This window comes from Stegodyphus dumicola, chromosome 1 (genome assembly GCF_044657685.1).
Source record: "Stegodyphus dumicola isolate Sdum_Otavi_A_Nest chromosome 1, ASM4465768v1".
In the NCBI taxonomy this organism is placed as follows: domain Eukaryota; kingdom Metazoa; phylum Arthropoda; class Arachnida; order Araneae; family Eresidae; genus Stegodyphus; species Stegodyphus dumicola.
In genome coordinates, this window is record NC_140768.1 from 205,861,523 (window position 1) to 205,889,138 (window position 27,616).

The window sequence follows — 27,616 nt, forward strand, 5'->3', positions numbered from 1 at the left end:
CACCAGCTCATAATTCTTTGCCTCAGCTAAAATATAAATTTACATATTTCACAGTGAAACATATATTCAAATATTATTTCTTTTTATGACTAGACTTGAATATTAAATTGTAGCATGGCACATTAGAAGTATTTGCCCATGGAAACAATGCTTTCACGGGAAATTTTTCTAGGGGGAGCTGTGTATTAATATTTCACACGAAAAAACAAGAAAAATCTCATTTAATCACTCTTTTCAGCCACCACAAATAGGACCAGAAGTGAATTCCCAGTATTTCATTGTTCAGACACTCAACCTCTAATCGGCCATTTTTCATTATTTGGTTATGAAACATCTACACAAATTATAACCATAATTAGCAGAAAATTCAATTTTTTAAAAAATTATATTGCTATTATAATATAATTTTAAAAATACTGCTAATTATGTTCACCTAAAATTTAAAAAACTTATTTAAAAGTTACACCAAATTACAGAGAACAATTTTGTATGACTAAAAAAGGATAAAAGCATCTCCAAATCAGTGAGAATTTATTTCAGTAATATGAGTTTTTCAATTATTTAAAAAATAATTAATTAAATTTTACATAAACAGAAGGTACTTAAAATTTTGAAAACTAAAGGATGAACACAACTCTTCAATATACTTTAAAAAAGCAAAATTTTATAACATGCAAAACAAATTTTCATGGAAATAAAATCTTAAATTCTATACATTAATTTCAACAGGAAAAAATTCATTAAAGAAGTTATCTTACTTCGAGGTAGTCAGCTTCTTGCTCCAGCATTTTTCGAATAGTATGTATACGAGAATTTGTGAGTTGCTGCTGCTTCTCAGGCTGTTAAAAACATATATGCTTTAAACATTTCACATGTTTATGAGAAAAATATAGCTAATAAAACAAAAAAGAGATACTATAACAAAAGTTATAAAACTTAAATCATAACTACTATCAAATACACGCTATAACATAAAAAGTGATGCACCAAGAAGCTGTTATTCGAAATGGGACGAAACTGCATATTCTCAAAATTTATGATAAAATATGCAATTAACTTTTGATGGACAATGACTCACTAGCTGGAGCTTCAGCGCATTGCAAAGGAGCATTCTGATGGTGTATAAAATAGGACATGCCAATGCTAAGGCATAATTTCCATGAAAATGAGGTTTCATCAATCAATATGGACTCTACCAATGGCTTTCATATAGGTTCATGAACACTAAGAGCAGATGTCATCATCTGAGAGAATGCATGCAATTGAAATGGAGGAAGGAAGCAGGGTGGTCAAGTGTCTGTATCACAAAGCATTTCGGTCAGTGTGATGCTACCGTTCAACAAAGCTGGCAGGTGAACCATGGCTGTACAAAATGTCAAGAAGGTAAAAGTTAATCGAGAGCAACAACAGAATGTGAGGACACAGTTATCCTACGGAACTCACAGACCCTGACAAGTTCTCATCAACGATCCAAAGGGTAACTGGAATGCCAATGGCCAATTTTATGCCCTGTAGTGTTGCCATTCCTTTTACAGACTCCTAGGCTTACATTCAACAGGATAATGCCCGGTTGCATACGACACTCCTTTCCATAGTTGTCTTTGTCCTTTTATAACACTTCCCTGGCTGATGAGATTGCCAGATCTCTCCCCAAAGAATATGTCTAGGGTTCTGATTAACAGGCATCTCCGATCCAGGATTGCACTGGTCTAATTTACCAGCTGCAATGTGCATGGCAAGTAGTCTCACATGAGGACATCTACGAACTCTATGAGTCAACGCCCAGTCAGATAAGAGCTTGCATCAGGGCCAAAAATAGGTCATTTTCTTCCACATTTTCTGAATAAAACATTTAATTCCTATAATCCTATTACTGCTTCATATTCAATATACGTACATCTTGCATAAAAAAGGGGAAGGTAACAGTTCTATATCATCCGTTCTACTGAGCCAATTAACGAAATTTAACTTGCGTTTTTCACGTCACAAAAGCACAAGTTAGAATATATATCAGATTTATATATAGCAGTGTTCTAACTTGGGTATTCTGACACAAAATCGTACTTTTTCTAAAAGATATACCAATTTTTTTTCTACATTTTAATTCTACGACTCAAGCCAAGTTTTGCAAAAATCGCACGAGTAACTTTTAAAAAATTAGCTCTAAAAATTTTAGCTCCTTAGTGTTAACTGAATTTGTCATATATTTATTAATATCTCTTTCTTTGTTAAACTTACTTGGTTGCTTCTTTCACAATTCAGGTTCAATCCAAATAAAATTTGCAAGTTTTTTTTTTTTTTTTTTTTTTCCCAGATTTGTTTTTAAAATGTGTATTTTTCAGTAATTTTTATGGCTCTACTCTTATAGTCACCCTAAGATCACCAAAAGTGGCAATATATGTTCTGCCCTGGCTTGATCGGTGGTTTTGGGGATGATGTTGTTTGTATGGCAACCCTTTTGACATTGAAACTCTTAACTCTTTTGCTGCAGTGGTTTAATTGCTCATCGGTTCGTGTCGTACATGTTTTCAAATGACTTATGTTGCAATGATAGAAGTGGTGGCAAGATTTCAGTCCCGTATTTTAGATTGTATGGAGAGTAAATTTAGTATTAAAAGATACGATGTTGGAGTTGTTAACAAGTCTTTTGTTTATGGTGTGTTTATGAGGATCGAAGTGTATTTCTAGAATTTCAGTGGGACTTTTAAAACGGAGTATGAAATGCGGAGCTGCTATGAGAACTCAGATGAAGAAGGGTGTTTCTGGTAGTTCTTGTGTGGATTTGCAGCTAAACGCTTGCTGGTAAAGTATGTGTCTGTTAGCTGAGTTTAAGATTTGGATTGTGGTTTTCGTGTAATAAGTTAACTTCGGAGGAAGTTTTTATCGTTACTTTCGAAATTTTTAATCGCAGAAAGAGATGTGATTATAGCAAAATCGTGCCTCTTTTTTTCACAGACGTTGTGACTGGCAAAATTTTATTAACGAATGTATTATGGTAAGTGCATATTATTTTACTGTTTTTATTTTGTATAATGTTATGTTCATTGTTTTTCACTATGAATTTTTGTTGTTATACTTGTTTTTTAAATTGTTTGTAATTTTAGTTATTTTAGTTTATTTTGTTGATTTGTGCTGAATGCCTAGATTGTGCAATTCGTAGATTTTTTTAAATTTTAAACAGGATGCTGTGTACATGGTATTCCTTAAAATTTAGTGTTTTTATGTTAATTTATTAAAGTAAGGTGTGCGTAGTTCGTAGATTCGTTCGTTGGCTAGATTGTGCAATTCGTAGATGTTTTTTTAAGTTAAAACATATCGCTGTGTACATGGATTCTTGTCAAATATTTTTGGTTAGAAACTACGTTTTTGCTATATAAATTTTTTGTTATTGTTTCGGATTTTTAGCTAAAATTGTGTGTTCAAATTGTGGTTTTTGCATGTGCGAAAACAGCATTTTTGGAGACATTTTAGGCTTAAAGTTCGAAAAGTAGACAAAAAATTTAGATAGTAATATAGGACCGTGGAGTTTCTAGCCAAAAATGTTTGGCGAGAAATTTGGTGAACCGAGGGCGCATATAAGAGTAGATCCATTTTTATAAATGTTTTGAAACAATTTTTTAAATATAACTTATAACATTTTTACCATCAGCTTAAAGCAGATGTATTTCTAGGCATACCTGCAAAAAATCAGTGTTTGTTATTCAAAATTTTCCAAGATAAATATGAGTTTATATGGCACATTATGAAATTCGACATGTTTCTTACAATCGATAATAACGACAAATGTGCTGCTTTACACATTTTGTTAAAATGATTTGAAAGAATGAACGATGCACTTTTTCTTCTGCTCATGCACAATGAAGAAAGGGAAATGAAAACAGGTTACTATAAATTAACAATTTCATCAGGTGAATTATTCTTCATGCAAACTGGAAAAAGTATGGCAAGATAATTTTTTTTAATTTCTTGGTAAATTTCTCAGCAATTTTACAAAATATAATATTATGGCAGAGTCATAGAATCAAAATATAGAAGAAAAAAAAATTAGCATGTCATTTCAGAAAAAGTCTGATTTTATGTCAAAATACCTGTTAGAATAATGCTATGTATAAATTCTAAGTAACACTTCCAAGCTTTAAAAAATACAAAATAAATTTTGCCAAATGGCTCAGTAGAATAGGCAATATAGAACTGTTCACCCCCCTTTTTTTGCATGTGCAGAGTGTACATAACATCTACTGATTTTTGTTTCATTAAAAAAACCCTCCTTCTCGGTGTGTCGCTTTTTATGTTATAGAATGTAAAAACAAAAATTACTATGCACTGCAGAAATTACTTTTAGTTTTCAAGCAAATATGATAAAATTTTCACGCTTAGAAACGCCTATGATTCTAATTATCTATATTTAAGTTAGACTAAGGAAAGAAGACTTTAGTGTTACGTGAAATTCTTTCTTTTCTGTTTCATAACATTCATAATAAATAAAATTATACTTCATTCATAATAAATAAAACATATTAACTTATAATTCCTAAACATTAAACATAAAATCTTATAATTCCTAAACATTTCCTAATCATCTGTTGAGTTCTAGTCAGTAATTCAAGAGGAAGTAAAGAACTGAAAATAAGCAAAAAAACCAAGTTGTTCATAGAAAAGCAAGACAAAGCTTGCTTTCAGAAGCAAAATGAAATTTCGGTGCACTGATTCTCAGATGGAAACTGATTCCCACTTAGATTAAGTTTTAAGTCTAAAATAAAATAATAAATAAAACATATTAACTTAACTGATATCTCAGGTGAGGTAAATTTTGATCAAAAAAGGACAGTGGTTCTCAGTACTTTTTAACATAAAACCGTATTATAGCAGATTTCATTTCAAATTTCTCTATTACAGTAATAATTTAAACACACTGCGAACTCTTTACGTAAAAAACTATTAAATGTAAAAAGTATAAATATAAATAATCAAAACTTTCTTTTGAAAAATAACAACATGAAAATCATACTATGCAGTATTTATTTTATTCAAACCAATTATTTTCAGTTTGACTTTCCTGTTCTTCCCGATTTCCGATTCCTGCCAGAATGTAAATTTTATATGATGTAGATGCAAATTCTCAACATGTTTCAGAAGCAGTATTTAAGCTGCATTTCAGGAGTTCAAAAGGGTAGTAGCGGACTTAGCGCTGATGTTCATGCAAGTTTCAAGTTAGCTCTCTAGTTCTGTGTTCAACACCTATCAGTTTATACTGATATTTCTCGGTTCAGCTTTGCTGTGTGCAGTCGATTTAGTGTTAGTTTAAGTTAAGAAGCCAATAACTAGATTATCTTAATTTACTAGTATTTTGTTACATTCTTATTCTCCGTTACGTAACCAGAAGTGGTGGAGATTTGTGAGCACAAACACAATTGTTTATTTGCATTAATATGTTTTATTTGCATCTCTTTTAATTTATTTTTAAATAAAAAGGTTATTTAAACCTTTCTTCTGCAGTATTTATTCTTAAAGACACAGCAAGAATTGGCTACTTCGTATTCCACATAGGGTCAAGATTGCATGTTACCACAGAATACATATAGACTCTATAACAGGCACCCGAAACAGTTTAGGACAATGGAAAAACCTCTACAAGTGACCTCGCCCCATCCATATCTACAGCACCTGTGACTCACGCTAACCCTATGGAAGGCTTTGGCTACATTGTTAACACCATGAGAGCTCCAGTGCCTATTTGATGGAAAAGGTTGAGCAGCAGCAGCATTTATGGACCCGCTGGACGACCACTTCATTTTGTATGCAGTGAACGAAATCCAAAAAGTGGCAGTTTCAACTTCAGTTCTCTTAGGACAACCTTGTGTTGGTATGAAGGCATCGGCAAATTTTTACTTGGAGAACCAAGCATGCCAATGTTGTACACATATCAAAATTTTAAAACCGCCCTTCTAAAAGCCTTTCCAGTCATGAAGAATCGCACACAGTTTTAGAAGCCAAACTGTATAGCTGGTACCAGATGAACAGGAAAGATCTCACAAGCTTTATTCTACATAAAATCCAAGTGGTTAAACTATTGTATAGAAGAAAGCCTGACGATGAAGTAAATCAAATTATTTTGCCGAGACTACTCCCATCTGTGCAAGACTTTATAGAAATAAGGAATCTGTTGATGTTGGAAATTCTATTTGAGCTGGCCACAAAGTATGAAAAACTGCACATTTCAAACAAAAGAACGCATCCAGATGTATCAGCGGAAGTACAAAACATTCCACACGCCTAAGCCAGGCAAACAACAGCAACAGAGATTTAACCGCACGAAAGAATTTTCGCCGAGGAGAACACTAAAGGTACAGAAGAAGAACCTTCAACACTAAAGGTACAGCTGTGATTGCAACGCAAGGAATTAGGTGCGCTTCCATTGGAAATCTGTTACTATATGTGCAAGTAAAAGGTGAGCAATTGAAAGTTACTTTCTTTGTAGTTAAAAATTTGCAAGCTAATGTCATTTTAGGTATGGACTTCCTCAAATCAGCAGAAGCAGGCAAAGAAGAAATCCAAAGGCTGGAGTTAAACTTGAAAGAGAATGCAAAAGAAAAATAAAAAATATGGTAAGGAACTTCACAGATTTATTTAGTGACCAGCCTGGTCTGACTTACATGATAAACCACTCGTTAGACATTGGGGATAATTTACCCCCTAGGGCAATTCTTTATCTTACCCTACAGGTAAGATAAAGAAGCCATAATAGAAGATCCCATAAAGCAACTGCCAAAAAATAAAATAATTGTGCCTTCTAGTAGTCCGTTCGCAAGCCCAGTCTTATTAAGTCGCAAGAAAAACAATTTACCCCTACAGAAAGTAAAACATGGCATCTTGCCATAGATTACAAAAAGTTAAATAACATGACAAACTATCCGGTGTACCCCTTACCAATCACAGAAGAGATAATTAGACAAATAAATCCTACAAAATGTATGACAATGCTAGACCTTACCTCTGGCTATTTTCAAATCAGTATGAAACCGGAGGATGTTAATAAGACGGAGTTTATCATTAAATCTGGCGTGTACACATTTTTACGTATGCCATTTGGTTTAAGTGGCATCCATGCTACCTTTGGACGAGCAATGGATATAGCGAGAATTCGTTACTTTATCTTCCACATAGAGTCAAGATTGTATGTTACCAAAGAATACACATAAACTCTATAATACAGTTGTCTCATTACAGAAAAAAACAAAATGCCAATTTTTTTGTCTAATTACAGAAACTAAAGAATTATAAAAATTACTACAATTGTGCAATTACAGAAAAAACAAAATGCCAAAGGCAAGGAAGAACAAAATGAGAACAAATCAATATGAGCAACATATTACCAAAATAAGGCATAAAAACCTTTCAATACCTTTTCTTCATATGACAAAAACTGGAAGCATACTGAAATAATAGATTTTACAAAAAAAAAAAAAAAAAAAAAAAAATTCGAAAACAAGTCAAGAGATGAAAACTCAAAAACTTCAGATAAAGTATTATACAAGTAAATGTAACCTATAATACACTTTTAAATGATGAATTTTTGTGCTTTCCAAAACTGAAGATTTTAAATGATAAAATTATATTCTCGGCATTCATTTCACAGAAAATATTTTCATGTATGTTTTCACCCTGCAAATGGAAGATTAACAACAATAAAATAAATGTGCAAAATGCTAAAAGTCATTCAACTTACATCAACAGGCTGTGGTCCCGTAATTCTGTTTGATGAACCTGATTTATTTGAATTAGAAATACTCATACTTGAGTTTTTCCCTGGCAAATGAAAAGACTGAGTTGGACTCAAAGTTCCCTTGCTTTGTCCAGGAGGCTTGCCCAGAAGAGTAAGGGCAACGTAGGAACCGGCTAGAAATTTGAAAAATGATTTTAATATTAAGTAGCAAAGTATTAGTGAACAAATTACATTTGTATCAAAAATTAATAAAGATTATACAAGGCAAAAAGTTCAAATCATCAATATTAAATTTGACAATGAACAAAATAATATATTTATGCCATAATATAAAGTACATAAAATCTAAATGATATTTAAACAGAAGAGTAAAAGCTTTAAAATAGTAACTTGTTAATAAGGGATTTTAATGTCTGCAATAAGATCCAGTTTTAAATAAATACTTCACTACAATGAGCATGACTTTATTTTTATTCAATAATTTGTTACACTTTTTTTTTTTTTTTTTCAAAATATTTGCATTAGTGCTCTCTTTTATTTCTATGTATTTTTATTATGAGGAAATTAACATGCATTACATTCAGCAAAAATAAGTTAAAATTTGTATTTTGGGTTATAATTATTTGCAATTTCTGTTTTATCTACAATAACAGTAAATCATTTAAAAAAATTAAACAATAAAGATGCTTACATCTGCAAACAGGTAATTCATAAATTTATAAACAACATACAAAGCAAACATTTCATAATATTATCCAAATGACTTAAAAGTATGACTCAATGATTAATGAATATGACTTCTAAAGTAAGCTTTTGGTTTCTTAAGATAAAATATTAACCTTATTAAAATATTTCTTAAGATAGGTACAAAAAAAATTCCATATTGCTTTCATTACTAATATACAAAGTATTAAAACTATATGTGAAGGAACCAGAACTTCACGCAAACAGACAGAAAAGGAGACAAAGAAACCCTGATTCAATAGTGAGGCGTGGATTCAGATGTACCATAAACATTAAAGATAGAACTGAATACAAAGTGAGATCATTTAAGTAATGCTATGAGCATACAATGTCACTATAGATTTTCATGTAAATACATATTTAATATATTTGTAACCCATGTTATCTTTAGTATCACTTAGGGATTTAAAAAATATAATACAGAATTAGTAACCATTAATAAAATATGTGGATCACCTCAATCCAGAAGCAAGAACATGCGTAATATTATGGCCATGGCAGCAGATAGACAGGAGAGTAATTTTCACATTTTGCCCTTGAATTTTATTTCGAAGAATCACTTATAAATAGTATAATTTAATTTAGTTTCTACTCTAGTCATAATAAAATTGATAACTAATTTAGATTCTGCTCTAGTCATAATAAAATATGGATGAAAAAGGAGATACTTCTCTTTCATACAATACTGCTCATATTACATTTATTGCTACTGTGTGTTAATTTTCACATCTAGGAATTTAGTTTGCTTAAAATCAACAAAAATGCACTTTATATATAAATCAGTGAATATAAAAATACTTTGCCATATACTTTTAATCTTGAAAACAGGAAGTTTTGGTGCTGCATGATGGCCCCATTTCAAAAGAACCCCAAATTTTCTTACATTTCCTTTAAAATCTTTGCTCGGGTTATTCAATTATTCATAAATCTAATGTAAAATATATTAATATTTAATTAGATATTCTAAATTTATTATTCCTTGTTTATTTAATTTTGTATTCTTGTTTATGCTTTTAAATTCAGTGTATTTTTATTATGGAAAGAAAACTAATTTATCAAAGTACTTTTTAACATGAAAAAAGTAAAATTAATAATATATGTACATATTATTATGCAGATAAACCTAGAAATGTATCATATATTGATATAAAACAAAATTTAACACAATTAACTGATTAAACATTCGTTTTATCTTCATATAATGTTCTACAAATGACTACAGTAATTTAAAATAGAACAAATAGAATAAAATAAGAAAAACCATGCTGAATATCACTAGGGATTGAAGAGAACAATTTGCACAATTTATGTTTCATATATACAGTCAAAAGTCTTTAATCTGGACTCATTGGGACTTTGGCGATTCCGGATTATGGATCATCAATTAAGACACAATAACATGCCGAATAAATACTAATTCAGAAGTCATTATATTTACAAAATTTTCACAGGACTAGTTTCGATGGTTTTACCAAACCACCATCCTCAGCTGCAAAACCGCAAATGAACAAGATAGGAAAAAATGATTAGATAAGATAAGAAAGCCTGGACAAGAATAAAATGATAAGATAAATAAGAAAATAAATTATAATTAAAATTAGATAAATAAGAAATAATTAACATAGATTAGATAAATAAGAAAGATAAATTTATATAAATAAGAAAAAAATGATTAGATAAGATAAGAAAGCCTGGACTTATTCTTGTCCAGGCTTCCTTATCTTATCTAATCATTTTTTCCTGTCTTGTTCATTTGCGGTTTTGCAGCTGAGGATGGTGGTTCGGTAAAACCATCGAAATTAGTCCTGTGAAAATTTTGTAAATATAACGCTGATTTTTATTGTTTGACTTCTGAATTAGTATGGATCTTCAGTTTAAATCTGGTAAGATGACATGCAGAAATTATAAAATTAAAAATATGTAACGGTAATTTATGAAATAAAGAGCAATTATGATCTAAAGGGTATCAAAATTTACAAAAAAAAAAAGCTTAATATTTATTTGTTTACTTTATTAAACATTTCTTTCAACACGCGCATACGTAAAGCATACATTACACATAATCAAAATTAGAATATTGCAACCTGAAAACTATTTGATGTGTATTCGTGATATTTATAATGACGAGGAGTTTGATTTAAATCATATCAAAGACGGAGTACATCGAGATGAAATACTACATTTAGTAAGGAATTATAAGCCGAATAAAATAAAAACATCTGCCCTGAAGATAAGGAATTGCTGACAGATCAACTTCCAGTTCATTGCACGCCGCGACTTCCCCCCCCCCGGCAGAGCAGCATGAAATTTATAAACAGATTTTGGAATGGTTAGAGAAACAAAGGATATGCCTTTATCCATTTTTTGCAGCAATTCCACTTTTTGTTTGATCGACATCGAAACATGCTTTCGTTTTGTAGATCCTTTAGCAGCTCCAAAATCGGAAATTCTTTTTGACATAATCGAAAGTTCAAGCTTACTTTTATAAAATTGCTCTAACAGTCTGCAAAAAATAATAAGCCAGATTCAATTAGAAAATTAAGGAACAGTGCAATCTGCAACATTAACTGAAACAGATATTTAGATAATTTTAGCTTAGCTTATACCGTCCGTTATACATTAAACGCGCATGCGTAAATGTATTATGCGCAAGTGTAAACGCATATGCTCGTTCGTAAAGGTATTATGCGCATGCGTCAGCTTTGAGGTCCAGATTATGGACGTCTGGATTAAAGACTTTTGTCTGTGTATATATACGAGGGTAAGTTGAAAAATAAACTTCCCCTGTCGACTGTGGTCAGAGTTGTGTATGAAAGTCAAAAAATAGAATGAGACATTAAAGATATGACATACCTTTATTTTTATTATTCTCGTACGAGTACGTTGAGACATTTGTCATATCGCTTGATAAGCTTCAAAAAGTCCTCCAAGAAAAATTCACGCTTTGCATATGGAAGAAGCGTTGAATGGCTATGGGCGAAAGGCGACACAGCAGGAAAACGTGCAAGTCACCGATAACCATTGGGTAGAGGTCGCTGCAAATCAAGCAGATGGCGCTGTTGCAGTGCTTGCGCAAAGCGGAGACCAGCCTCTCATTTGAGCCCCGGTAGGTATGGAGAGAAGGTGCGTTTTGAATTCGTGGTCAAAGGAGGAAGTGAGAGCGGTTATCCGCTATGAATGGGCATGTGGAGTATCAGGAACAGAAATTCATAACCGCCTCGTGGAAGTCTATGGGCCAGGTGTGATGTCGAAGCAAATGGTGCGGAGATGGTGTCGCACATTCAGTGATCAACGTCAGCAAGTGGAGGACATACCGAGAGCTGGACGGACGTGCACAGCCACTACAAATGCAAATGTCAGGAAGGTGGATAACATGATTAGAACGAACCGGCGTATCACCATCGATGAAGTAGTGGAAGAACTTGGAATCTCACATGAGCGAGATCAAAATATCATCCACGACATTCTTCGATACAGAAAAGTGTCAGCATGATGGGTGCCCCGACAATTGACCTCGACACACAAGGAAAAACGCATGGGGGTCAGGTCAGCCTGGAACATCTTGTGCGTTACCATGAAGATGGCAATGACTTTCTGTTTCGGATTGTGACGGGGGATGAAACGTGAGTCCACCATTTCACGCCAGAATCGAAGGCCGCATCTATGGAGTGGAAACATCCGTCATCACCTGCCCGAAAGAAGTTCAAGACAACTCCCTCTGCAGGTAAAGTGCTCCTCACAGTTTTCTGGGACGCCCAAGGAGTTTTGTTGCTGGACTTTTTGGAGGTTGGAACCATCAATGCTACGAGCTACTGTGACATCCTGTCGAAATTGAAAGAGGCAATTCGGAAAAAGTGGCTTGGCCTTCTCACATCTGGCGTTCTGCTGTTGGATGACAATGCCAGACCACATTCGGCGACGGCAACGCAAAACCATATTGCAACTCTTGGTTGGGAGCGCCTACACCATCCGCCATACAGTCCTGATCTTGCACCAAGCGACTTCCATCTGTTTCCGGCTTTGAAGAAAAATCTCGGGGGAAGGCGCTTTGGAAGCAATACTGAAGTGAAACAAGCCGTTCAACGCTTCTTCCACATGCAAAGCCCTGATTTTTTCCTGGAGGGCTTTTTGAAGCTTTATCAAGTGATATGACAAATGTCTCAATGTACTTGGTACCTATGTGGAAAAATAAAGGTATGTCATATCTTTAATGTCTCATTCTATTTTTTGACTTTCATACACAACTCTGACCACAGTCGACAGGGGAAACTTATTTTTCAACTTACCCTCGTATTTAATTGCAGAAAAATATTTTCCTTGGTAAAGGTCAAATTCAAAACTGGGAGATTCAGTGATCTACCAGCAGATGTGATAAAAAAAAAAACTCGGCAGAGAGTCAGCAGCCATATTTTGGTGAAAGAACTCTTTAATACTTTGCTACACATCAACATCTTATTGCATATGCTTTCAAGGAAAACGCATGCACAAAGTCAATATACTCATATCAAACTGCAAAATAAAATTATAAATGTTCAGAATTAAACAGTAAGGTGGGGTACTTAAAATATCTTTTTAACAATCCTAAGTGTCTACTACTACATAATCTTTAAAAAAAAAAAAAAGAAAGAAAGAAAGGGAAAAAAATGGCTTGAATAATAAAAATGTGATTAACCATCAATACTTGGGAAGCAACAGTTAATGAATGGGATAAAAAAAAAGACATTCAATTAAAAAGTTTATTTGTGAAACACCATTTGAAAAATATCTCTCTTACTCAATTTCAATATCACAAAAATTTACAGAAACAGCTTGACAGATGGATTAGAATTACTAAAATTTTCAATATATGAAACTTTAAGAACGAAATGCTAATTCATTAATCAACCAAAACTACAGAGACAGCTGAACTCATGCCCAATAGAACAGGTGCTGCTTCGAAATCCAGAGGACTTCCAACTAAATGCTACAAGTATATATAATATTCACTATCAGAATATTTTTTTCACATGCATTTCTACCATATTAAGACTTCTAACCCAGCATAAAGACTCTCCCAACCAAAATCTTTTTTCTCCCAATTTCAAATGCTTGACATGTTTCATTTATCTGTGGAAAAAATTAGACAAAAATAATAAATGGGTTATTGCAATAACTAAATCTGTTTCTCTCAACAGACTTTTTAGCAAGCTACATCAGACACAAAATATTTTGGAAATGTAGTGATTTATAATGGTATTTTAAATTTAGTGTTCATTATATTTCCTTCTTCCTTACAGAAAAAATGTTTTTAATTGCATACTTACACTTTATAAGCTCCACAACATCTTGATGATTTGACTGAGTTACTAAAGTACCATTGACCTATAAAATAGATTTTAAAAAATTATTTCAAAAGTTACGCAAACTTACTGTTTACTGTTCTGATTACTTCAAAATTATAGAATTTATTTCCTTTTTAATAATCCATACATAAAACATACAAATCATAAATTAAATTAAATTCGCATTATCACAAAAAAACTTTTGATAGTCATGTACTATGTTGATCTGCTTTTAGTTAGTTATTTTTTGATAGTGCAACTAAGATGCTATTTTTAAATATGGAAATAAATACAGATAATTGAGAATACTTAAATATGAAAATGATTCAGTTAATTAATTTTAAAATCTACTAAATTTTTAATTCCTTCAGTTTTACATAACAAAAGCAGGAGTGGCCCTTGAAAGAGTTATTTTTATGAATCATTCAGCCATACATATGAATGTCATGCAGCATGGCCAAATAAATAGCACTCAATCTTATTAATGGATCTCCACCATGCTTCTGCAAGATAAGTAAGCTGGAAGCCTTTACAGTGTGGTTCTTTACACATTGTATACACTCTTTAGCTTCAAAATCCCCCACAGCAATTCATTTGTTTGAATATTAGTACCATCTACAGGACCGGCAAAGTTCTTTTAGCAGTTTACAGTTTAATGATCAGGAATTATTCCAATATGTTTTAATTTCAGTAACTTCATAATTCAATAATAATAGCTTCACCAAAAAAAATTCAATAGCTTTCACATTGAATGTGCAATAGAATGGCAAGAAAAAGAAATGATTAAAACAACAAATAATTTTAGATGTGTATTTAAAAATTTAAATAAATAAATAAAAAGTGATAGATAATACACAGCATTATTCCCAAGCTTTTAATTAACATATAGTTCTAAACACTTTCTAATTAACTTTAAAAAAACTGCATTTTACTCTTTTATAAGAGAATTTGAATATTTAATATTACTGCTTTTTCCATAGAAATCTCAACTGTTTGCATACGAATTTTGTTCTACCTTTCATGCAAGCATCCCCGTAGAGCACTGTTAAATTTCTGCAAAATTATGTATTCAAAAATAATTTGTGGTATGCAGAATATTTTATTTATAAATAAGTCTCTCATCAATTCCATTACGTTGCATTAATTATAAAGAAAACAATTACTATCCATGAAATTAATTAATAAATGCAGTAGGCTAACCTGTTAGCTAATCTTACTTTATGCAGCTTTTCTATCAAGCTATATCTTTTTTCAGCAAATCAATTTTCACTGCCAATTTTAAGAAAAATTATTACATAAGTACTAAGAAATTTACAAGTTATGTAAAATTAATATAGTAATTTGAAAAATTACCATATTTAACTGGTGAAAATTGAAAACATCTATCAAAACTTATTAGTAAAAATAATTTTTAAGATTTTAAAATGTATGTAAAGGCATCAGGGTTGGTGCTAGGCATTTTGCTGCCAGGTGCAATCTCTGTGTATCCTTAATTTCTGCTGCTCGATGCTTCCCCAAATTCTAACATTTTGCCACCTCTGAATTCTATTGTCCTCTTCCATCTCTAAATCTTAAAAATTTTGTCATCCCTAAATTTTGGTGTTTGGTGCTCCTCTTAATTCTAAAATTTTGTCACCCAATTCTGCCGCCCAGTGCAGCTGCGCCAACTGTGCTGACTATGGCCTTGAGATCACTTACGATACTTACATTTAACTTATAAAAATAAATTCTAGGCCTTTTTAAGGTTCTAACCATTGAATTTTTTAAAATAATTTTTTGCATATACATATTTTTTTCGTATAAGTGTTAACTAGCTTTCTTAAGCAAAAAGCATATGAAAAATACATAATTTTTCTAAACTTCAAAAACTTATTGCTTGAGTTAAGTACCTTAAAATAATTTCACTGAACAATCATAAATAAATGACAGATATTTATATTCAACTTGTAATGTTCTAGCCTATAACTTACAGCTAAATGTGTGGAACCTTGAGAACTGGTAAGTGAATAATTGCTTTAGTACAGTACACAGAGAACAGAACTCAAGAAGGGTTAAATACACTTTATTTCTTAAAACAAAAATTTAACAGATTACTCCTTCTCAGAGCTTACAGCAAAGCCTCCACTTGGGCTTGAACTCAGGAATATTAAGAAATAAATATTAACTAAACTTAACTAAAAAGGTCTACAGGAGTTGGCCCCTTAACGCTAACTAAACGGTGAAGTTATCAAGGGCCTAAAGTATGGCCAAGCATAAAAATAGCTTTAGAGAGAGTGTAGCCTAGAAGGCAAAAGCAAGCTGGTCAGAATCTTTGGCTCTCTAATGACGTCAGTAGAATTTCAAAGTTAAATACTTTCTCCTCCTTCATTTGCATTTAACTGTGATTCTGAAAACACATTCTGGAAGGAGACTGTAAGCTGAATAGGACAGTGGCTTTAAGTAAAAATAACTGTTAGCAACTTAGGATGAACCTTACAAACTAATAAATAATTTTAAATTAATTCTTAAGCTCTTTTATTTTACTACAAATCAATATGACATCTTTAGAAGAAAATCAAAAGGTTTACACCAGAAAGGAATATTCTTACAGTTTTCCATAATATTTATTTTATAAATATACTTCTAAACTACTTTTCTAATAACACCAAAAAAATCCATTGAGAAAATGGAATTCTCTTTATGTTCTCATTAAAATTAAATTTTGCATTAGAACATTAATGCACAGACATACAGTACAAAGTTCGAGATCCGGACTTGTCCGGATCTAATTGAGTCCAGACTTGGGATTTTTCTGGAATATTAGATCATCAGTTTAAATCTAGTAAGATGGCATATAGAAGTTATAAAATTAAAAACATGTAATCATGATTTATGAAATAATGAAGCATTTATGATCTAAAGCAGGCTTCCTTATATAATAATATGGATACATCATCTTTCACTAAAACTTTAAAGTACGGGCATGAAAGTGTAAGTTGGCAAAAAAAGCTGAACAACGTGCGGACACAAAATTACACAAAAACTAAATGCACATGCGCGACCTAATAAAATATGAACCTTTTAATATAAAAAGTATTAAACATATGCATATAATTAAACTAAAATAATACTTGTACTTACTATTTTGTTATTAATTTTATCTTCCACTTGTAAAAAAAAAAAAAAAAAAATCAGTAAATCACCAAGAGATTGTAATGAATTAACCTTCTTTAAGATGCTCTTTATGTAACTTAATTTAACAGTTGATACATGAATACTGTACACAACATTACAACACACTAATATACATACTTATGTTATATATAACTGCCCATTTTCAGGCAATGACAAGTTTTAGAGATAAATATATATATATAACTGTTACTATAGCTTTCAAATATCTTCACATTTAGTTCAATAAACAGTACTTTATATAACACCAGAAAATGTAGTCATATGAGATAATGTAGTTACAAAATAACATATAGTTAAAGGAGGAATATAAAAAATAACCATTTTGTCTCAGTCTCACTCGATCCTGATTAAAAATTTTTAGAGAAAAAGCTTTTTCTTTTTTGCTACTTTTGCAGCCACATTTTCTAATTTCCGTTTGTGAGGTAGTTTCAATTTCTTTTCAGCACCTTTTATACAATTCATTGATACTTTTTCATTTTCTTCTTTATTTTCTGCAATGTTTAATTGCTCTTTTTTTTTTTTTTTTTTTTTTTTTTTTTTTAATTTTTGCTTCCCTTTTTTATCTCTAGTTCTTCTTTGTACAGTTTATGAGCATAGAGTTTTGTTTACTGGAGAATGCAAGTGGTCATCCCTTTTAAAAAATTCCAGAGTTGACTTATTGCAACTCAAAAATTTGTATTTTACTGTTTGTATAGCAGACAATGTGTCTATACTTATGCAGCCACACTCCTTGTCTAACACACTGCTCATAGAACTAAAAGCACTGTCAACTTGTGGCCCATGGAAACAACTTATTAATTATCCAGCTTTATCCAAAATAGCTTTTACCATTTTGGATAAAGCTGGATAACTGCCATCTGCAAATACTTTGGCCCACCACTCATCAAGTCTCATTATTTTTCCATCTACATCTAATGGTGAAGCTAATTTTTTATCAACTTGGTATTTATGCACTTCTAAATTATATGAAATTTTTGTCTTCTTGCGTCAAAACATTCTGGATTAATTCAGGCAATCTTTTTAACTTAAGTAAGGTACTATGGTTACCTCTGGCTGTAGGATCAATTCCTGATATGCTTTTTAATAATGGGTTGTTCAATGGCAAAGTCTTCTGCAGATATTTTGCACAGCTGATGAAAGCTTCAGTGGAATTTTAAAAAAATTCTTTAACATATGTTTGACTTTTGAAATAAGTGCAATTGTAGCTGCTCCTAAATACATATTCTTTGGGGATAAAAGATGAGATTCAACTGCAATATCTAAAGTCAAAATTTCTGAGACACATTTATTTTGGAGAAATTCTGACTTAATAAACAGTGCTAAAAAATCAATAAATAGCTGCTTCTGCTCATCTTGCAATTTATGTATTTAAGGCTCTTTCATTTGAAATAGACTGACATACTTCTTTAATAATGGCAATACAGACACATATAAATGCATAATTAATTGCAGTTTTTTCCTGTCATAAAATAATTTTGAAATTATTCTTTCTTTTCGTTTCCTCCCATCACTTGTCAAATGCTTTTGATGTAAATACCTGTGGATATCCTTAATACATTCTCTGCTTTCATTGCTCAGATTTCTTTGTTTCTGCAGCATATATTAAAATATAGTAATCTGTCATGCTGATTTAAAAATCCATAATAAAAAATGGTCAAACAATCAAACATGAGTAAATTACTCAACGTAACATCATATATGGACAGCCAGCGGTGTTTAATAAAATGTTCAATAGCAGTATATTTGACATTTGAAATCACACATATTTCCTCTAATTTTTCTTTTAAATCAACAGAACAGTTAAAGTCATTATATATATTTTGCAGGTAATCTTCTACCCACCCGCCAAATGGTTTAGAAAATACCTTGGATGCATTATGTATATGATGGGAAGAATCTCTATCAATATCTAACAAATGAGGAGCCGTCTCATTACAAAGTCTCACCTCTAATCCAGACTTTGATCCTCTCATTATATTGCAAGAATCCATCAAAACAGATATGAGATTCTCAAATGGCAGCTGTCAAAAAGAGACACAATTTTTTTAAATAGTTGTTCAGCAGACACATTAAAAACATAAACAGATATTAAATGCTTGAACACTACTTTATTGTGTTCTGTAGAAAAGTAGCTGGCTAATTAATATGCACAAAACTCTCATTCAGTTACTACTTGTAGCTTCATCAATATTTAATGAAAATTTAAATTTTTTTAAATTGTTCACAGTTTCATTGAGAAATGTTTTTGGCAGGCCTAATCTCATTTTATATGAAGCAGTAGTGTGAGCTGATTAAGAGCTGTGATAGTGCTTTTTTATCAGATGCCATTCCTTTGGCCAAATCAATTATCACAGGTACTAGAGTATAAGGCAAATTATTTTCAGCCATAACTCCAGTTGACCCTCTAGGCTGGAAACTCAATCGCAAATTGGAATACTTGGAGCTGCTAATTTTTCTTCTATTTTTCTCTCCTGCATGCTTAAGTTTGTGTCTGTCAAAGATGAATATGATGATGGCATCCTGTAATTATCTCTTTTCATTACTTCTCTCCCACAATGTATTTTGCTTTTTATATGGCTGTTAATAGAAACATATCCCTTTTTCCATAATATATTAGATCAGAACACAATGCCCACTTTTCCACTGATATCCACTTTCTGAATGCAACTGCCAACGACCACTTCCATTTCTTGTCCATTCACACAATTTTGACGATGTTTTTCAGCCACGCAAATCTGAACTCATTCTTTTTCACTATCTATTGCTATTGCTATTCTAAGCTTTGTGCTCATGATTCGGATTTAAGATATTCATACTGAAAAACTTACAGCAACAAACAAAAAAGAAATAACACAACAATCTACGCTCCGAATTACAGTATGCCACTTTACACATGCTAAAACTCACACGTGCTCTGGATAACATCAGTAGGTATCTGTATGTCCGACAGATGGTGCCAGCACCGATTGCTGAAATTATTAAAGTCAGCTCTCGTTTGACGGTTGCTTGCTCTTCTCTGATTTGATATTCGTATGCATCTAGTTCCGCCTTTCCATATAAGCCCCACCTACTTCGCCTTGATGTGAAAAAACGCATTTCGCGATCTCTGGCACGATGTAAATTTTTTTTTACAAAGAAAAGAGGAAGAGAGAGAGCATGTCCTTCGTTTACCCCACCACCACACACACACACATATTTGCCAGGCGCGATTTCTCAAGAGTTTTGCATCGATCTCAGAAACAGCCCAGCTTACATTAAAAAAAGCGAAATTCCACGAAAACGCGGAAAACTTTCATGCCTGAAAGTACAAGCCGAACAATTGTCTATAATCAGGACCATTTTTGTGTCATCAGGCAAACTAAACAATTCAAATGTTGCCGAGCCTAGGGTATGAAATGATTTTCAATCATTCATTAACATTTGTGTCATTCGTGCTCTTTTAATTTATAACAATGTATAACAGGGAAAATCTTTACTCCTTTAAATGCTCAAGGTCGAGTATTTTTTCCAATCATTAAAAGTTTTCACTTGTGCATTTCTGTAGCATTTGAGCATGGTAAATTTTTTAGTCTTGCTCTGAAATCTTTGACACCTGTTGAAGCCTCTTCTGTAGAGGTTCCCAACGTATTCACAAGTACATATTGTCAGAAAAGATCAGTTTTATCAGCATTGTAAATATGTTCGGGAGATAACTTTTTACTATTGATAAGTTCAACGAGTTCATCTACAAATATTTCAGCAGCTTCAGTATCAGCTGAAGCTTTTTTTAATTGAAATTCTTGCGTTACACAATGGTGATTTTTTTTTTTTTTTAAATTTGGTTAACCAACATGTCGAATATGTGCACTCAGGTTTTTAATTTAATTTCTTTGTGAAATATTTTGGCTTGCGCCATTAGCATTTCACCTGTCAATGGCACGCTCTCACTGCGACGCTATCTGACCTATTCAATCATCACTTTGTCATGGTCGTCACTTTTAGCATAACGAATAATTTTTCTGTTAGACATTGTGAGAGGGGTGTCAGAATTCTCAAAAAATTCCCTTTTCTGTTTTCTTATATCATCATACTCCTCACATAATTTTGAAAAAAAGACGGGTGTACTTTTATCAATTTTTTGCAGCAATTCCACTTTTTAATAGACATTGAAACATGCTTTCGCTTTGTAGCTGCAAAATTAGAAACTCTTTTCGACATAATCAAAAGTTCAAACTTTAATTTTCATAAAATTGCTGTAATAATAAAGCCCGCAAAAAAAGCTGAATCAAATAAGAAAGTTAAGCGGAATCTGCTATAGTAGCTGCAATTCCTTAGAATCAGTAAATTATAATTTTAACCTGGCATCCGCTATACATAACTGGCTATGTATCATGAAATTGGCAGTGAAAGGCACTTCTATCTCGCACTGAGACAAATTAAGCCTGAATTCTATTAGTTTAGTTATTTATTATACTTACATCTATTTCTTGCGCATGCTTAATAGACCTATTTGAATCCTGAATGAATAAGTTCCCACATATATTTAAGGCTTATTGAAGGCCATTGGTAGATATACCTTAAGATCTTACCACCTTATGGAGTCTGTGGACCCTAAATTTTGCTACTAAGTGCCTCCCTAAGTTCTAAATTTTTGCTGCTCCTAAACTTTGAGTCCTAATGCTTTCCCTTAATTCTAAACATTTTGTCATCTCTTAATTTCATTGTTCGATGCTTCTCTAAATTCCAAAAATTTTGTCTTCACTAAATTCTGTCGCACAGAGCAGGCATACAAGCTTTGTCACCGATTCTCGGTTTATGTGAATAGCAAATAGCACTAAATGTGATCTTTTGACCTATAAGTATCATTAATAAAATCTTTTTTTTTTTTTTTTTTTTTTTTTTTTTTTTTTAGCAAATGGAAAGACATTTTTGTTACATTTTCCTTAGCCAACACTTCTTAGTGCACTTAACTTAAATCTGTAATCACTAGCAAGCATAATGTCAACATAAAAAGTTACCACACTCTTTGTTATTCAATTACTAATATAAAAAATATTTAGGTATCGTGACATGAATTATTACTCAAGTTATCACCAGGGTTGCCACTCAAACAGGAGAATGGAATTCTCTGACTTTTCCAGGTTTTCCAGGTATGTTTCGAGAAAATTCCAGTCTATCCGCGTAATGTACGTTGGCTGTGCTAAGAGGTAAATTAATTATGGTATTACTTGTACTGTGTAGCAAATTCACTTAATTATTCAATAAATCTCAGAGGACATTTATTCTTAATTATTCTTGGTACACTTTGTTTGATAATTTTGTTTACTTTTCCACTTAAGAAACTTAATAAAATTTAAGATATATACATTGGATAACAATTGTACGTTTTATTTAATTATTACTCATGATCATCACCAGTTCAACATGAGGCTAATCCGGTTCTTATAAATCACAACGCAATGCTAAAAGTTAGGTTAGATTTTAGGTAAATTTAATTTGTGTGAGGTGTCTTCTTAAAAGGCACCTTAACACTTGAAAACACAAATATAATTATAATAGGAGTTGTTTCCTCCACTGAAGATTGAGATTAGAATCTTCCCAATCTGGAATAAAATAAGGCTTTTTTTGCAGACATTCTGCAGCTAAACGAAAGAAAGAAATCTATTTAATGATATTTTTTTACTAAATTGAGGTACTTTATATTTATTTCGCAGCATACATTAGGAAAAAATATGTGCATTAAATTTCGTGATGTCATCATACTGCTAGAATTAATTTCAGGATTATGCCAGAGAAAATTTCTTGAAATTTGGAAATATTATTTACTAATGATAAATAAATTTAGAGGGAAGAAGCAACATTAAATGAAATGAATAACATAAAAATAAAGATTAAAAATTGAATTAGAATAATCAACGATATTTTAGCGAATATAGTTATATTACATGGTTAGGCTAGATGACTGATTACTATTTTTTTATTTTACTGCAAAATGACAAGGTATTTATTAAAAAGAAAAGAAAAAAAAAAGATTTTGCGGTAAAATCCTAGTATACGGTACGGCCTTCGCACGATTTTGAAAATTGTCGCCAAGAACAAAATGACTCGTTTACTGCTCATCATCATGTCGCCAAATCCCGCTGTACCATACATGGAGATTATTCTAACCAAAGAACGTATATGTAAAGAAGAAAAGGTTCCATACACGTAAATGATATTACGCGGCTAGAAAGCGGAGGGAAAATTTGCCAAGGGATTTGGCAACGGAACCTGGAGGCCAGAATTTCCCTCTCCGCGATGTGTACAGGAAATTGAGAAACACATGTTAAGAAGAAACGTTCTTTGACAAAAAAGAAAACTACGAAAATCCATTTTTAAATTATTGCGAAAAATCCTAGAAGAAACGTTTTATCAAAGAACGTTTTTTCTTGGATTTTTCGCAATAATTTTACGGATTTTCGTAGTTTTTTTCCCCCCCTCAAAATAACTAATCCATGAATTAATTTACTTGCGCTAAAAGATATTTTCTTTTCTTTTAGATTAGAGTTTAAAGAAATTTTAAACGATATTCATTTTATGAATTCTTGATAACGTGACCTTCGAACTTCGACACCGGTTTCGAGCTTTGGCGACATATATATCGCGCACGCACAGTTGTTTCTCTCTATGATGGAACGGAGCCACGTCTGTTGCAGAGAGGTTTTCTTTCTTTACAATACATATTTTTGATTCTAACCTTCATGGTACCGTATACTAGGAATAAACCCATTTTGTTTTATACGAGAACAGGTACTTTCTTTTGTTCATGCACTGCACATGGGATTCTCGAGGTTACTGGAAACCAAAAGTTGCGGGAAACTTGATTTGCCTTTCTAAAAGACAATCAAATTGGAGCTGCGAAAATTGACTCTATGCCAGCTGCCCGAATGACACTCACGTGATACACAATTCGCCAAAAAAGTGATCTCTTCCGACGTCGGCACAAAACTCGCCTTTTTTGGCGGGATCGTTGTATGAAATTCCCTGACTTTTCCAGATTTTGACTAAAACACTTAAATTCCCTGACTTTTCCCTGAATTTTTTGGTCAATTTCCGAATTCCCTGACTTTTTCCAGTTTTCCAGGTAGCGTGGCAACCCTGTATCACGTGCTGATAAGCATGCTGTGATGAAAGTAAAATATAATAAATCATGATTCGCCAGGTTGTCGTCAGGGATTATTAGCAGAGGTAAAATCAACTACTATTTACTACTAGTGCCGAAATGAAATTAAAGAGTCAGGACTCTTCACATGCTTTATTGTGGGGTGGAAAAAATTTTTAAAAATTATTTGAGTAAAGCATATCCCCAAAAAATGGTTGTTGGTGGCTTTGAGGTCCAGATTTTAGATTATATATCGGACAGATATTGGATGTCTGGATCTCGGACTTTGTATTGTTGTTTATTTTTTCATTACATTATTCATATATGCTTCATAAAATTATGCTAAAAAAGTGTTCAAGGTTTCTCAAACTGTTCTTTCACATCTTATAAAGTCCTTAAAATTATATCATAATTAACTATTTTTATTATGATTCGTGAATCTCTTTCTTACTTACATAATTTTTTTAGCCCTCTTACGTGTTTGGTGAAACATAAAAAAAAAAAATAACCTGAATTACCCAAATGAAACGTGAATAACATTTAAAGCAAACTGTAGAAATATCTAAATATCCTTACTTTTGATGTATGTGTCTAGTACTTAAAGGCACTTTAGCAAATTCATATGTAACCAAAAAATGGCAGGCACATGAAAGATATGTAAAGGTTCTCAAAACATTCTTTTGCAACAAACAGAAAAAATTGTGAAAGAGAAAAATAAAATTAGCATATTAATTGAAAATATAATCAAAGTAAAAAATAAGACTTTCAGTTCTGCTTATATTATATATGTAATGAATATTTTATGATACCATGAAAACCTTTTAATAAAAAAAAATAATAATCAGGTCTTTCCATTATTAATACTCACTGGTAAAATTTTCTGAACATAAGCAATACATGTTCAAGTTTAGTTATTTCTAATAAACATAGAATAACACATTTTAAAGACTTCTTACTGATATTTACTTACTTTGAAAACAAGAGGAGTGCTATAAAAAATAAGAACAAAATCATTTAATTTAAAAATACCAATAAGATTTGTTCAAGAAAAATCTAATAACATCTGCCCATAAAATCTGTCATCTAAGATCTGTTTAAATGGCTTACTATCTTTATTCTGGTATCTCACTTGAACTCATATGACAATTAAGCAATATATATGACTATTAATAACATGACTATTAAGTTGGCAAATATATTTGTCTACAGAAAACTGTTTGGTGTATGTAGTCCTATAATGGAGGGGGGAAAAAAAGATCAAAACAGTTGTCTTATCAACAAACACTCATAAAAGATTTTATTTACTTTAATAATTCTGTCTCCCTGTTGCACTCCAGCTCTTGCTGCAGCACCATCTGCAAAAGTGATAACAATACTGTCATTTAAATCAAAAAAATGTTTAAGACATTGTTTAAAGAATAGCCTTTTTCACTTTTTTGTATGAAATATATTTGAACACTTATTCATACCCACATGAACAAAGTTAGAAAATTATGCTGTTTTTATCTAGTAAGTAGTCACAGCATTATTTAGCCAAGCATACAAAATGCTTAAAAATTCCATACAGATACACTTTATAAAATTTCATATCCCATTAAAATGGAAAAATTACTGCATGATGAAATCTTCAACAAAACAAGCTAAACAAAACATTTTTAAAAACTTATTTCTGAATTGCTACAATACAGTGACTATTTGAAAAAGAAAAAAAAAAAAAAAAAGATTAAAGGAAAGAGGGGGAATGTATTACATTAAGATAAATAACTGATCTGTCAACAATTATCAAAACACAAAATTCAAAATTTAAATATATCTTAATTAGAACATTTTATTTTTAAAAATTATACTTAATAATTACTTATTAATTTGAAAAGAAGCGTTTAAAGATCATTATGTAACTGAAAACCTCTTAATAGCCCGTAAAAAGACAATCAGAAAAGCATTTCACTCATTAACACATACTGTAACCCAATGCTTTCACATCAGCAGATAAACATTATAGATAAGACACTGATAGCCCACTAAACAATCATAAGATCTAACTCAGATAAATAATTCATCAATATGCTGAGAACTATCAGCAAATAATGTCAATTTTTTTCTATAGATGTTTCACTTAAAACAATAAAATTGTATTTTATGGCCAAGATGTTAAAAAACAGATAAGGATGGTAATCCTTGAATCCAACCACATACAACTAAAAATGGATTTTTTTTTTAAATAAATTATCAAATTCTCATAATGTAAGGTTCAAGAAAATAAATAATATAAAATTTAACTTCCTTTAATTCTGATTATAAAATTATCTGGAAACTGATAAAAAATGGAATTTAACTAATGAAGCACATTAATAAAACCAGTAAAATTTATAATATCAAAACAGCAGATGATGAACTCATAACCTTATTTTGAGATACTTCCTTAGTGTGCAACTGCTTAAAGGGTAGCATTAAATAGTGGTAGAATTGCAATTTTCAGAATTAAAAAAGGCGCATGACAAGACATTGCTGGTCATTAAAACTGCTACACCATGAAGATAGTATGCAACAAACATAAAATTTGCATGAAAAGTACTATATACGGGGATACATAAATGACTGTTATTCCAATGCATGTGCACAATACAGGTATGAGTCACAGCATCTTTACTGTGTATAAAATAGAAAGACAAACATAGCGGGTTCCTTATTTAAAAACTGCATTTTAACATTGGTACTTGTGAAAAGGTTGTATTATAACTCTGTAAAAATGAGAAACTCCTACCAAAATGTGTCAGAATTTCAGTGTAGCAGAATCGTAGCCTTCATGGCAGATCTTTGGTTTTATCATTCTGTGACACTGCTGGTCTTGCTGGTCAGGATCCCACACCTGTCAGGTGAATATGGAATTTATGGGCCATACTGAGGAGAGCCAAAATCAATACAACAGCTCTTGACAACTAATGCCCGAGAAAGACAGGCATGTTGCCCTCTCAGCCTTGCGGGATCACACAGCTAAATCATGTAACCTAAGACAGGAACCTGTCTCACATGCAAGACGACAAATGTCATTACAGATAATGTGATGACATCTGCAGCACCATGGACTGTCAGCTTGATGAACATTGTTGCAGCTTCCCTCAACACTGCACCGAAGACAGAAGATGCAGTGTTCATAGCCTCCAACCTGCAGCAGAACTTGTCAGTAGTCAACTTGCGAACGACATTTTACAACTTCGAAAATGCGTGCGTAAAGCATGTTGTAATTAACCATTCATTAATTTTTAATTAATCATAAATTGTAATCAATTTTTTTACATTTAAAATTTAAAATCCATACACATAAAACTGAATTATTAAAAATATACCTTGTAAATTATATGCACATTTAATTAGAAATTTCGAACTCCTCAAACATGTCTATCACTAAATCTACTATTATATGAAAAAGCAAATATTTTAAATCACTACTAATCATAGAGAATATCATATATCTTTATTCTGGATTTGATTTTCGCAGGGAAAAAAAAATAACCAACATAAAAGTATTAAAAA

At 31.8% G+C, this 27,616-nt stretch overlaps 1 protein-coding gene across 3 annotated transcripts in view; it reads right to left on the reverse strand.

The window, feature by feature from the left end:
* The window catches only part of RhoGEF2 (Rho guanine nucleotide exchange factor 2), a 265,990-nt gene that overhangs the window by 218,852 nt on the left and 19,522 nt on the right, over positions 1 to 27,616 (reverse strand). For all 3 annotated transcript variants that reach the window (XM_035365908.2, XM_035365907.2, XM_035365909.2), the window contains exons 4-7: positions 25,388 to 25,437; positions 13,771 to 13,828; positions 7,727 to 7,896; positions 759 to 839 (exon numbers count right to left, since the gene is read on the reverse strand). In XM_035365908.2, the coding sequence (XP_035221799.2) occupies positions 759 to 839; positions 7,727 to 7,896; positions 13,771 to 13,828; positions 25,388 to 25,437 (359 nt within the window). The remainder of the gene's footprint in view (positions 1 to 758; positions 840 to 7,726; positions 7,897 to 13,770; positions 13,829 to 25,387; positions 25,438 to 27,616) is intronic.